This window comes from Musa acuminata, chromosome BXJ2-6, assembly GCF_036884655.1.
Source record: "Musa acuminata AAA Group cultivar baxijiao chromosome BXJ2-6, Cavendish_Baxijiao_AAA, whole genome shotgun sequence".
Classification (NCBI taxonomy): domain Eukaryota; kingdom Viridiplantae; phylum Streptophyta; class Magnoliopsida; order Zingiberales; family Musaceae; genus Musa; species Musa acuminata.
The window spans coordinates 39,886,199-39,900,012 of NC_088343.1; the positions used below are offsets into that span (position 1 = coordinate 39,886,199).

Sequence of the window (13,814 nt, forward strand, 5' to 3'; positions counted from 1 at the left end):
TACTTTGAAGATTTTCATTGAGGATGTTTTTCACAGAAGCAGGAAATTTCCTTCTTTTTTTTTTTTTTTGATATGGCATGAAGTTTTTTACCAACTTTATTGAACAAGGAATAAAAATATAATTATAGATATAATTATAGATTGTGGGATTTGGAGAATTTATTTATGGCTTATTCTTAATTGTCAAGGATTTTTCTCACATTGGAAAGAAAAAAAAAAGCCAAAAAAATAGGGCTCATCATCACCGTCCGATCTCAACGGTGATCGCCAGCGATGACCTTGATCGCGTTAGTCGCGGATCTAAATCGTTCATCATGGAAAGCTTGGATCGAACGGTGCTGTGTTTCCGGATCACTGATGGTCCCTCAGTCCGCCGGCTCTGGATAAGTTATCTCTAGACGGCGGATCACGTGGTGGAGGTAATCGCAGCGGCTGTCTCGGCGAGCAAATTAGGGTTTCTTCGACGCCCCCAATCCCACATGGAAGGAGATTGAACTCCCCAAACATTCTTCAAGATCGAGCGCAGCTGCGTACGGACCCGAGTCGAATCCTCTATTGTTACGCAAATCTCTGTCTTCTTTGGCTGAGATTTGGTGATATTATTGCTTTTGTGGCTGTGAAGCTTGATGGAGAGCATCGGAACTCTCAACCCTTCCATGGAGTTCGATAACTCTCAAGAAGGTGAGCTCGAACCCCTGATCCAAATCCAACCCCGAGAATGTGATCTCGACCAGCCCATCGCCGTCGACCCCCTGCACCACGATTCCATCGCCGTTCTCCTCGCTAACCAGCCGGAAGACTGTCCGGTCTCCGGAGAAGGGCGGGAGCTGGTGGCCGCCGCCGCGGTGGAAATGGAGGCCGTGGCCGAGGTGGCCTGTGGCGATCTCCATGAGCCAGCCATGGGAATGGAGTTCGACTCCCCGGACGCTGCCAGGGCCTTCTACTCCGCTTACGCCGAGCGCGTCGGCTTTCGGATTCGCAACAGCAAATCCTTCACCTCCCGGGTCGACGACACCGTGATCATGAGGCGCTTCGTCTGCTCAAAGCAGGGCCGGCCAACGAAGAAGGACCCCTTCGACCTCACCAAGAAGCGGCGCAACCGCACCTCCTCCCGCGAGGGCTGCAACGCCATGCTCCAGGTCAACCGTCGTGAGAACGGCCGGTGGGCCATCTCAAGGTGTGTGCTTGACCATTGCCATCCCCTCGGCGTCATCCCTAAGCAATCGCCTGCTGTTCAGAAGAAGCTAGCCAAGAAGCCTTGGGAGCTTCTTGTCTCCCCCGCCACAGAGCCACAGCAGAGTGGGCTAGGTCCTGGTGGTGGCGTGGCACAGAGCCTCCTGGAGTACTTCAAACGGATGCAGGCAGAGAATCCTGCTTTCTTTTATGCAATACAAGTTGACCGGAATAATTGTGTCTCGAATGTGTTCTGGGCTGACGCCCGAGCAAGGATGGCATATAGCTATTTTGGTGATGCAGTTGTTTTTGACATGACCTGTAAGAAGAACAAGCGCATGGTGCCTTTTGCAACTTTTACTGGATTTAACCACCATAGGCAGCTTATTGTGTTCGGTTGTGCATTTATGACGGATGAGAGTGAGGCTTCTTTCACTTGGCTATTTGAGACATGGCTTGGATTGATGAGCGGACGTTGCCCGGTGTCTTTCATCACTGCCTATAATGAGTCCATGGCGGTGGCTGCAAGCAAAGTGTTCCTGAATGTTCGGCATAGGTTCTGCAAGAGGGACATTTTTGGCAAGTGCAAGGATAAGCTTTCAGGTGTCTATTTGATACATCCTTCATTTAAGGCTGAGTTTAAGAAATGTGTGAATGAATGTGAAAGTGTCGAAGAATTTGATTCCTGTTGGAGGTCACTAATCGATAGATATAATTTGGAGGACAATATGTGGATGCAAGCCCTTTATGCAATTCGGCAGAAATGGATTCCTTTGTTCTTTAGAGGAACATTCTTTGGGGAATTTTTTGGGACTCCAAAATTGGAGACCATGCACAAATTTTTCCAGAGACACTCCATCACAACGACCACTCTGCGTGATCTAGTTTCTCAGTTTGATAAAGCTATGGCTGGGCAATATGAGAAGGAACTACAATCAGACTTTGATGCAAATCATACAAGGCCTGTTTTAAGGACTCCATCACCGATGGAAAAACAAGCATCAGAAGTTTACACAAAATCCATATTCGACTTATTTCAGGAGGAATTTGCAGGGTCGTCAGGATTTTTAAAGGAGAAAGTTGCAGATGGTGTTGAATATATGTATCGGGTGACTAAAATTGAGGATGCCAGTAAAGCATACATGGTCACATATAATGCTTCCAACAAGCACATAACCTGTAGCTGTTTCATGTTTGAGTTCTCAGGCATCCTCTGTAGGCATGTGTTAGGAGTGCTGATAGTAGTTAGTGTTCTTACACTTCCAGATGATTATATCTTGAGAAGATGGATGAAGAATGCCAAGAGTAATGGTTTATCTTGTGAAGATCGTGGTTTATGTCAACGTAATTCTCGAAAAGCTTTGGCTTGGAGGTGCAATGATCTCTGTCGTGATGCCATTAAGTTTGCAGAGGAAGGGGCTACCTCAGCAGTAATATATAAAGTTGCAAAGGGCGCTTTGCAGAAGGCTTTTGCTGAAGTCTTAGCTACTAAGAAAGGTTCCTTCTTCAACAGACCAGGTAAGTTGTTATTTATTTAACATAATGAGCTTATTGTTGCTCATTGCATTAGACTAGTCTTAACAAAATAAATGAGAAGGTTAGGATTCAATTAGCTGAAAGCAAGTAACTGAGTTGAGGACTGATGGTATGATTACCGAACCAGTCCATTGTTGAGCTTGGATATATTCTGTATATATCTAATTTAACAAGTATCTTGGATTGGTCATGATTTATTAATTTGATGTGTTTAAGTAATTTTGTTCCATTGGGCTTTTGACTGCAGTGTAATGCAGCAGACTTGTTAACCCATATTAGTAGACCTATAACGTGAAAGGTCTTATAGTAACCATGTGTTTATTTTCTGTAAACTTTCTTCGTTGCCTTATAAATTCATTGAACTTATATTCATTGTTGTCCTCCATTTGATAATTTATATCAGGAAGGTGAAGTAATTTCCCTATGATAATTGTTGATGAGGATAAAATTTCTGGTGGTTGGCGAACTGATTAAAGAACAACTTCACTGCTGCAGTGCATATTGAGACAGTGATACTGGACATAATCTTGAAATGTGAGATCACTATTCTTCGTTTTTTTCTTTTCTCATGCACTGCAGTGTAGGATATTGCACTCTGTTCTTCGCAGAACATTTGTGAGGATGACATTCTACCACTTGATTGGTCGATTGGCAATAGTGCTGATTAGTAAATATTGGTCATTGGCTCTTTTTTTTTCGGTTTGAGACTCTAGTGATTAATTTCCAATATTTGTGCATCATGATATTTGTTATTGGGTTTAGAAACCTTGTGTTTGCCCTTCTGAAAAATGATGCCTTAAACTAAATATTGGGCTGTTGATGCTAGTTGCTAACAGCTTGTCTCATAGAACTGTTTGCAGACTAATTTACCTGATAATGTTTGAGATAAAAAATATATATATAGTTTAAGATTCCGTATACTTTGATATAGTTCGCTTGTTTCTAACTTCCTGCAAGACATGATGTGATATTTTTAAACTCATGTGCTTTCATATTGGAACACTGTGTATTTGGATTTTTCATTAAAATACAATATATTTTTCTAGTGGGTTTAATTCATCTAAAGGATTTCTTGAAAGGGTCAACAGGAATTTAGTATTCCATTCATGATATTGCATAACAAGAGGATGGATATGGAAGACGATGTCATGCTGCTATCGAGCTTGTTTTTACAATCTTTTATGATTGGTTGTCATTGCATTTGCCTCCTTACTCATCATATGCTAGTAAAGAAAACTTTCTTAACAATGTGTTGCTGCTGCTACTTCCTATCTGTCTTGCTCATTTTCTAGTTTGATGCCAGATGGCTGTTATTTTAGTGCCAGACCAGAGTTCACAATAGGCTCTAGATTTGGAACATCTGACATGTTTTTCATGTGTTTGTCTGTTTGATGTGTGTTGACATGCACTTACCTTATTACCTTTTAATTAACTCAGTAATTTATTGCTCCTTTGACTTTTACCTTTTCTTTTGATGTAACCTGTATATCTTGCTTTTCATTGGAGTAAACTGTGATATTTTGCAGTGATTCCTTTACTAATAATCGAGTCTCGCACCAGTATTTGTAGAAAAGGAAACCATCATTAAGTTGGAAGAAGTGCAATGGTATGTTCTGTTGTGGAGTTAGCCACATTTTCTTGTTTTATATCTTTCAACTGTGATATTTCCATTGCCTGCATTGGTTTTTTCCTTTACTTGTTTGGCAGTTATCTTATTTATGTTTGGTACTTCTAGGTCTGGTTAGTTGATTAGTACATCTGAAACAATGAAATGCTGATATTTAGTAAACTTAGCTTGAACTTGTGCAAGTTGACTTGAGCTTGGCATTCACTGTTTAATAATGTGCAGTACTGTGCAATAAACTTAAATCGTAATATGGTTGATTGATTTTTGTTGAACTTGTACTCTAAAAGACTGTCATGTTTGAAACTGAACTTTTGGTTAATTGCTCTCATTCTGCCACAACTGCCTGTGTAATAATGGCTGGTTCCATGATGATGGATCACTAGGCCTTTTTTTTATAAGAATATGGTTTTTCATTTAACTGTGCTTGAAAACTAATTGTCTGGCTTAAATTGTCAAATAATGAACCAGCATCTTTTCATATTAAACAGCTTATTTTGGTACCAATGCATTTCCTTCATGAATATGTCACTAAGAATCCAGAAGTCATCTGAGTAATGGAACTTTTTCCTCTTCTAAAATCAGATGATTTTATTGAGAACAAGTGACAAGTTAGTTATGGTTATTCCACTATATCTAAGTCAGTTTCTAATTTCATACAATTATCTTCTGTTCTGGTTTTCAATTGGGAACTGAATAGTGTCTAACAAAGGCACATATATGCATTTTGCTTTTTATGGTAAGTGAATTGAAGATGAAGAGAGGAAAAAAATGACAAAAAAGGAAGGGAACTAAGAAACGAGGTTAGCTGGGTGGGAAAGAGGGACATTGTTTTTTCATTTTTGGATAGGAAGATTTTCTGAATTTGAAGGGATTTGGATATTAATGCTATAACTAGCACTTTTACAGTTCACTTTCAAAACATCCATCTAAAACCACCTCTCTCTCTATATATAAACTCACTGTAAAAGTTTATCCATATCTGTGTAGTGTGATATTATCACTCTTTTAGAACACAAAATAGAATCCATATTGGTCTTCTTTCGTAGGTTTTAATATGTGATATGCATACATGCCCCTCTAGAGCTTAATCCAATGCTTAGACTTGACACATCAGATCCTGGTAAGTATATCAGCAGGAGCCACCAAATGGTTGTTGATGGAAATTATATCTCTTTGCCTCCTAATGCAAAGTGGAAGAGGACTTGTGTACATTGACTTTGCATCTGATTATTTGAGTTGGTCATCACACGAGAATTCAAGAGTATGAAAAGGGTTTTGTGGCCTTTCAACAAGGTAAAGGGGAAAAATGAGAACAAGATAACTCCTTGTCCTGACAGATGACTTTGGGTCTTCTGGCCATCTATAATTGTTGCAGTATTTAATGTTCAAAGCAGTGGCTTTCGACTGGAGTACAGGAGACAGTTATCATATATCATCCAGTGTATTCTTTGTATTATATTTGATGCTTGGTCTGAATTTTAATATTGTGGAACCCTTGGTTCATTTGTAGACCTACTTTACATGATATGAATCTTGTGCATGCTAGCTTAGTAGTCCTTTCGTTCAGGGTTCGACAACTACGATTAAGCATGTGAGAATATCAATTGATATTTCTACAACTTGTATGTTGTCATTAGGTGCATAGCGATTGTTGTTGCTTGACAACTGAGGGCATTAAAGAAACAGTAGATCTCATCCTGAGATTTGACCAACTGGTGATCCTTCTGGTTCAGCTACAGGCATAACAGTGATGCACAAATCTCATCATTAGAAGCAACTTCCAAAAGCTGTAGGATGATTGTCCATCGTATCAAAACGTGATACCAAGGTATTCATGTCCAGTGCTATTGGCTAGGTTCTGCTCATGTAACATATATTTAGGAGATGACTTAATTTAATTAATGGCAGTTTTGTCAAGCATCATTAACTTGTATGGCCGCTTTTAGCCCGATTGCTTTAGTATCATATTGCTTTAATATTACTTGCTGCAGATGTATCCATTCGGATTTTTCTACTAGCAAAATCCTATATGGATTTGGTTTTTTGTATTATCTGAAAATTACTAGTGATGACACCTTTTTGTATTTCAGTGATTCCTGTTCCACAGTGTCCTGTTTCTTTCAACCCCAAATGTTTGCACTCATGAGGGATTTGGTGAAAGCTTGGAGTTAGCCTGTTGACAGTAGTTTGTTTATGGACATCAATCCTACCACAAAATTATTGTGAAGTGTTTAAAGAATTTTATCTGCGGTTTGTTATAATATTTATTCTTTGCAAAGCTGCACTTTGGCGAATGTTATAATGCTGGATGTGCCATGCTAGGAAAAGCTCAAGTAACTCTTCATATATATTTGGTTTAAACTGTGTGTGGATGAAGAGCTAGGATAGATAAAGCATCGGAAAAGACAGATGTTGAAACACCAGGGTCGGGATAGTAACAGCTGAGAGATAGCTGATACAGCCAATGAAAATATTCCAGTGTAAGAAAATCTAACCAAATGCCTTCAATTAAGCTGTATACAAGCTTTCATGATGGATATGCTACCTCAAGTGTGCTGGGGATATGAGTTTTGTGTTGGACTATCTTGTCATTTTGTTCCTAGCACAGTTCCTTAGTGGTGTGCTACACTTGTTATGACAATGATTAACAATGTTATGATATTTTTAGAACATTAATCTTGTGTTCTAAATTATTATTTGAAGAAGATTGAAATTTCATTCACAATTTATATGTTGAAGTGATGTTATATCTGCTGCTTGCGTGACATAGACTCACTGAAAAGAACAACTAGCAGTAAGTATTAACTTTCGACTCAATATCTCTTTTTCTTTTGTCAAATAGGCAAAAAAAAAAAAAGAAAAAAAAGAGAAACACTATAGCAACAGATGTTAGATGCCCAATCAGCTGATAGCTGACTTGCTTAACTTTATGCAGCTCTTCAACATGGTAGTAATTCTCTGTTGCTTCTATTGATGTGATGATGATTGGAAAGAGAAGTAATTTGTTAGAAGTGTTTTCATGCATATCCTTCATAACAGTGATATTTGCATGTATCTTTATATCATCTATATGAATTATGCTTGTGCATTCTACTGTTACCATTATTGTCATCAACATGCAAAAAAAATCCCTATAGTCTTAATTTTGTCTAATGCACCCTTATGATTAAATGATTAGGCCATTGTAGATTCCGCAGTCAAAATTATCTAAACCTAAGCAGGGAAAATTTACAGATCACTTAGTACAAGTTGTAGATTTTGTCTTAATTTTCCATGACGTTAGTAGGTTTAAATATACAAAAAAAATTCTTATTTTAAGGTAAGATACATGCATAATAATTCTATTTGAGAATTACTCTTAATTTTCCTTTCTTTATGGTCAATCGTTTGATCGTTAGATACGTTTGCATTCTAAATGGAAGCAAAAGCATAACCCTAAATGCCTTGGCTATTGCATCAATAAATTTGTTGAAGAATATGAACGTGAATATAAATCTTATGAAGGGTATATGTGCAAGAATTCTCTGGAAATGACCCTTAGAAGTACAAATATTGTTTTATGTAGGGTTGTATGTGCAAAAGGACAAGCATTATTTTGCTCCTTGACCTGAAAGGTGTCAGGTCACCGCGGTGAGCAGAATCCTTCGAATTATTAGTAGATTGGTGAAGGAAAAAGAAAAGAAAAATAAAGAGAAAATAAGGTAAAAGAAACTCTTCAAAACCGTAGCCTACCTTTTCCTTCTTCCTCTGCTCTCCTTTCTTCTCTCTCTCCCCCTACTTGATCGGATTCTCCCGCTATTGGAAGGAAACCGTAGCCCTAGTCGGTGAAGAAATCCTACTTTTCTTCTTCTTCTTCTTCTTTTTTCTTCTTCTCTGTGTGTGTGTGTGTGTTTTCTGGCCTTCGAGGAGCACTTTGGTGGCGAGATTCGGCTTCCGAGTCGTCGTTATAGTCCAAGAGGAAGGTTATTCGGGGATATCTGGCGTAGGAAATGGAAGGGGGTGCGGGGGGCTGCAATCAGCGGTCGCCGGAGGAGGTCTTTAGGGATTTCCGAGGCCGGCGGGCCGGAATAGTCAAGGCTCTCACAACTGGTACTAACAAAATCGATTTTTTTTCCTGTCTTCTCTCTTCAGATTTGCGTCCTTTTACGCAGGTGATTTTGTTCAGTGATTGTTCGGAGTAATATTGCTACTTATTGCTCTTTTTTGCAGATGTGGAAAAGTTCTACCGGCAATGCGATCCTGGTGAGGTCTCTCGTTCTTGGTTCCGTCCTTTGACGTCAGCATATATCATGGAGTTAAGACGGTTCTGGTCCCGCTCCCTTCATTTATCTCGTGGTTTCGTTGAAGAGGAAAGGGAGGAGAGTGAGAGAGAGAGAGAGAGAGGGTAGCTTCTTTTTTTTTTTTTTTTTTTCTTTGTCAGAGCCCAAGACCGGACTATTTTTAGTGGCTAAGATGTTGAGTGCCTTTTGCGCTCTTTTTTTACTTTTTTGCTTCTTGTTTTCTTAATCGTTTTTGGGAATTGATTCTTATTTGGCATTTTCCTGGAAAAAATCACTTCTTTCTTGGTTTTCCACTTGAAGCCTCGCCTTGTTTTATTATTGTATAATATCTATATTTTAGTTATCCTGTTGAGGGTGGAGGGTTTTTAGGTGTGAATAGAAGAAAAATGAGGCCTTAAGTGGGTTAAATGAAAAAATGAAGGGCCTATTTGGGAAATCGCTTATGTACTTTTCTTGAGTTTTGTTTTACTGCCATCTGTTTTGGATTTGCGTTTTAATCCTCTGAATCTTTAATATTGCATACTAGTCCCTAGAATCTCATCAGGCTTTTCATGAGGCCTGATGTAATATGACCATTATGCTATATTGCTTTTCATGAAGCAAGAGAATTCTTTTGGCTTTTTGTTCTACGTCTTATGAGAAATGGTTGAGAGATGATATGATGCACTCTTTTATGTTGTTTATACGGTTTCATGATGCATCAGTAATATGAATGGAAGATAGTGTTGAAGGAACATGTAATGCTCTTTTTTGCACAGTGAGGTTCATTGTTAATCATGGGCTGCTCTTCCAAGGAAATGTTCAACAATGGTTGACTGGATCAAGTGCCACAATAAGAAAGGAAAAGAGAAAAAAGCAAAATAAAAATAAAATTGTCCAGAAAACATATATGAGAGATAGGTTCGATCCAAAAGGAACTTTGGTCGGCTCTTCAACCTAGATTATTGTGCAACTTTAAGGTTAGGTACACTCAGTATGAGTCTGGCAGTAGGCACAGAGGCCCTAAATGGAACAATGAAGGATGGGAAGTGGATCTGACTAGAATAAAAAATAAATTCATGGAAGTGAAGAGGGGGACAAAAGGAAAACCAAAAGGAAAATGACGACCGGAATGGAGTTGTGGAGGAGAAATGCATCAGGTTCATGAGAAGATGGATGCCTTGAGAATATGATAACAAAATAGTCACTTCAGAAGCTAATAGTAAATTGACCAAATTAATCAATAGTTAAATTTTTTTTATTGGATGACAAATATTCCATTTTTATTTTTTCAGGACTAGGTAAATTTACCCTAAGGATGCATATGAGAGGTATCATGCAATTGCAACATCTAACAAATGGTATTGATGACCTGGAGCTTTAATACATAAATCCAGAAGTCTTTAGGCTAAATATCCATCTTTCTTGATAACTATTATGCTTCGAAATTTAATGTCAAAAAATTATTATTTTTATTCATAGGCATTGAATCGATCATTTTAAACATTGGTTGTAGATCAAATGATGTACCGGCTTGTTATATGAAAATAAAGAGTGACGCATGTTCATAACTTCATTTGTACTGTTTTGTCTGCTAGAAAATTTTCTTAATTTCTAAAATGTTAGAAGGTTTATGCTTCCATTATATTTAATTATCAACTTTAAAGTTTAAACTCATTGAGCTTTATGACCATCAATCTTTGCAATAGTGCAACTGTTCGATTTTCAATCTTCCAATGAGATAAAGCGTTGATCACTGGACATGAAAAAATAAATAAAGATTTCCTTTTTATTTTTATTTTTAGAAACATGGAGATCATTATGGTCCAGAATGGACTTGGACTTCTAGCTGTTGCCTACTTTTAAAATTATGCACTAGATGAGAAAATTTTATTTCAAGGACAAAGGTGTAAACCTGCAGACTCATGGAAATTTGTTTGGATGAAAATCTATTGCGAAATATGTAAAGATTGAGATTTTTTTGCAGAAAAGGAGAACTTATGTCTATATGGACTGCCTAATGAGACGTGGGAAGTGAACTTGCCAGCTGAGGAAGTTCCTCCTGAGCTTCCAGAACCTGCATTAGGCATTAATTTTGCTCGGGATGGAATGGATGAAAAGGATTGGTTGTCGCTAGTTGCAGTTCATAGTGATGCATGGTTGTTGGCTGTTTCCTTTTACTTTGGGGCACGCTTTGGTTTTGATAAGGAGTCAAGGTATTCTCTTTTCTTTGAGTTTTGTTACTTTCAATTAGCAGCTTGTGCTATGACTATTACTAAAGCTTTTGCCTTTTACCTAAGACTTCCAATTCCAGGATGTTTTTCTATTGGGAAGTCTCTATACTTCATTGATGCAAGTAATTTTGCCCTTTTTAGTTTTCTGTTCCATTTTAGACAAAGCACTTGAGTGAAGTCTGCTTAAAGACACTGATCTTCCTTAATTTTTTTTTATTCTGGCATGAAATTTGAAATTGTATTAGGTTTCGCTTTTTTTTATTTTGTCAGGTGTTAGTCATGTTCCTGATTACGCTGACACTTTACAGAATAACATTTGCATTTGGGTTTTGGTTTGGGCTCTTACCAACGACATATATTGTTAATTAAATAAAAATTTGAGTCAAAACTGAATATTCTGATTAAACTGGTATCATAAGTTTTAATCCGAGCTGAATGACATTTGAAGAAAAGGAGAAAATTGTTTGCTGAGAGCAATTAAATGATATCTTTTGTAACTTATATATCAATATTTTTGCGGTTCTGTTTATATAAATGTACCAAATATACAGCTATAACAACCATGACAACTACAGCTGTTCTTCCGAACTCTTTGGGAACAAGTAGTTTTATCATTTATGTGAATTGATCTTTATATTGTCTGCTTCTTTTGTAAACATTCCGTATCTATTTTACCATAAGGCTGTATGTCATTGCCTATTTGCAGCATTTGCAGAACTTATATTGTTAAGCTTATTGCAATAGTTCTTTGCTAATGCTGTGAGCTTCTAGACTGACACAAGCCTATTTTATTGGACAAACCAGAGAACCCTCATGCAGGAATGGATCTGAATTCTGGATTTCTAAAAGCTTTAAGAAGGATTTTCTTACTGCTTTTTCACTACATGTAAACTTGCTTTTTGCGAAAATTGATAGTGAATTATGATAATAGATTTCTGGTAATATTTGGGCCTCAGTTTTCATAATTCTGACATGAGGTTGCATTATCTTCTTAAATCAAAGCCCACTAAATACGCCTTACCTTCTATGGCTCAATATGTAGCTGGGATTACGATATGAGAAGTAAATCAAAGCATAAACTACTCCATTTTGGAGGTTTGAGTTATTCATATCCTCTGTTTGTGCTGATTGAATTATTTGTTTTTATCAAAAGTGAACTACATATATTTCTATATGCTGGCAATCTTGGAGCTAGATTTGGCATGTTGGGGAAGGTTAAAAGGCTGGCTAATTGCAGGGATTATTTTGGGACTCTTATGAGAGCTATTAAATATTGTTTACTTTCTTTTACTATTGCATCTAATTTCCATATTCTACCAACCTTCACTTTCCCATGCATAATCTCAATACCATGCTGTTGCACTGTGTTCATAATCTGCTATTTGTATTGACCATTCCCTGCTATGTGAAACACCTAAAGGTTTCTTTCTCCCTTTTTCTCCTTTGTTCTTTTTGGATTTGTGCATGTATACCTTGAAGTTAGATCATCAATCCTGAAAGGTAAATAATGCCTTCCTAGCTAATGATTTACTGAACTTCTAAACATTCTATCTTGGATAGATTCTGAAATACGACCATTGGGAGCATCCATACTTCCCTGGTTTTATTTATTTATTTATTGGGTTCTAGACATTAATCACATCAAGTAGTTAATATACGGCAGATTGACCACCATATGAAGTTTTAGGTAACTGTGCTTAGCATTTTAATCAAAAGACCATCACAGAAACGCATCTGCTGCTTGATATGTTGTTAGCCTGTAGATTACATAACTATACTTCCATTTAGCATTTTTATTAGAGACCTTAAGGAAAACACATCTGCTGCTTGATATATTGTGCCGCCGCTATAATTTCAGGAAGCGACTCTTCAACATGATAAATGGTCTTCCAACCATTTATGAAGTTGTGACAGGAATCACCAAGAAAGAATCGAGAGAGAAAATCCGTAATAGCAATGGCAAGAGCAACAAGTCTGGTTCAAAGGTGGTCTGAGTGATTGCTTGGTGTAAATTGTCGCTTTATCATTGATATGACAATTTACTTTGTCTCTTACTGGTGTGTACTGCATTGTAATTTCAGCCTTCAAGATCATTTGAGTCTCATGCAAAGGCCACAAAGATGCCTTCACCAAAAGAGGAAGAGAGTGAAGGAGAGGATGTGGATGAGGAAGAGCATGGGAACACTTTGTGTGGTGCCTGCGGGGACAACTATGCCAATGATGAGTTTTGGATTTGCTGCGACATGTGTGAAAAATGGTTCCATGGAAAGTGTGTTAGGATCACGCCTGCACGGGCTGAGCATATCAAGCAGTACAAATGTCCTGCATGCAGTACGAAGAGAGCCCGACCTTGAATGAACAGGAAGAATGTGTTTTTTGTTTTAGATATATGGGGCTTCAGAAGGAAGAATCATTTTGGATGCAGCGGTTACTGGGACTGCATGCTGGAGTCTCTATGATATTATCTTAGACTAACTTAATGTTATGTTGGTGTGACAATTGCTTGTTGTTTATAGTTATTAGTATTTAGCAAACTGGACCAAGTGAACTGTTTATATTTTATTTTGTATCTGAACAAATCTTAACTTTCTTATGCACTGCTTCCTGTAGATAATCTATTTTGTTGCTTTTGGACATGCTATCTCCGTAATGTATGTTCTATCATCTGAAGTTCCTGTTTTTGGTAAACAACTAGTTTCAGCACCATAAACAGTCAATTAATGTGCTAGTAAGGTTCTGCAAACACATATTTGTAATTTGGGCATGCGTAACATCCATGACTAGACCGCAGTAGCCAATTGATGTTAGCGAATTGGTGTTTCAGATTTGTGAACCTTTATATGCGGACCATGTTTTCCTTAAGAATCCTTGTATTGAAGATTCTCATTTTTGTTTTCCCCATCTCTTGCTTATACGGCACTTGTTGTGAATTTTGTAGTTCATAAAATTATGATTCTTCATGTTCTCTGTAAAACTACGACTGAA

The 13,814-nt window shown here is 37.7% G+C and overlaps 2 protein-coding genes across 6 annotated transcripts; both read left to right on the forward strand.

Moving 5' to 3' along the window:
- The first annotated feature begins 408 nt into the window (after positions 1-408).
- Positions 409-7,012, forward strand: LOC135581139 (protein FAR1-RELATED SEQUENCE 9-like). Of its 5 annotated transcripts, none has more exons than XM_065114248.1 (5): positions 409-2,691; positions 3,113-3,243; positions 4,236-4,315; positions 5,974-6,164; positions 6,427-7,012. In XM_065114248.1, exons 1-2 carry the CDS (start codon positions 627-629, stop codon positions 3,118-3,120), a joined length of 2,073 nt encoding a protein of 690 aa, XP_064970320.1. In that variant the 5' UTR covers positions 409-626; the 3' UTR covers positions 3,121-3,243; positions 4,236-4,315; positions 5,974-6,164; positions 6,427-7,012. The 5 variants fall into 5 exon arrangements, with proteins under 5 accessions (XP_064970320.1, XP_064970324.1, XP_064970323.1 ...); XM_065114249.1 differs by lacking the exon at positions 6,427-7,012 and having other exon boundaries at positions 413-530; positions 623-2,691; positions 5,974-6,425; XM_065114252.1 differs by lacking the exon at positions 5,974-6,164.
- A 1,007-nt stretch (positions 7,013-8,019) lies between these two features.
- LOC103989356 (PHD finger protein ALFIN-LIKE 8) lies at positions 8,020-13,463 on the forward strand. The gene is made up of 5 exons (XM_009408176.3): positions 8,020-8,425; positions 8,546-8,578; positions 10,583-10,811; positions 12,688-12,814; positions 12,911-13,463. Exons 1-5 carry the CDS (start codon positions 8,326-8,328, stop codon positions 13,181-13,183), a joined length of 762 nt encoding a protein of 253 aa, XP_009406451.1. The 5' UTR covers positions 8,020-8,325; the 3' UTR covers positions 13,184-13,463.
- Positions 13,464-13,814: the final 351 nt, after the last annotated feature.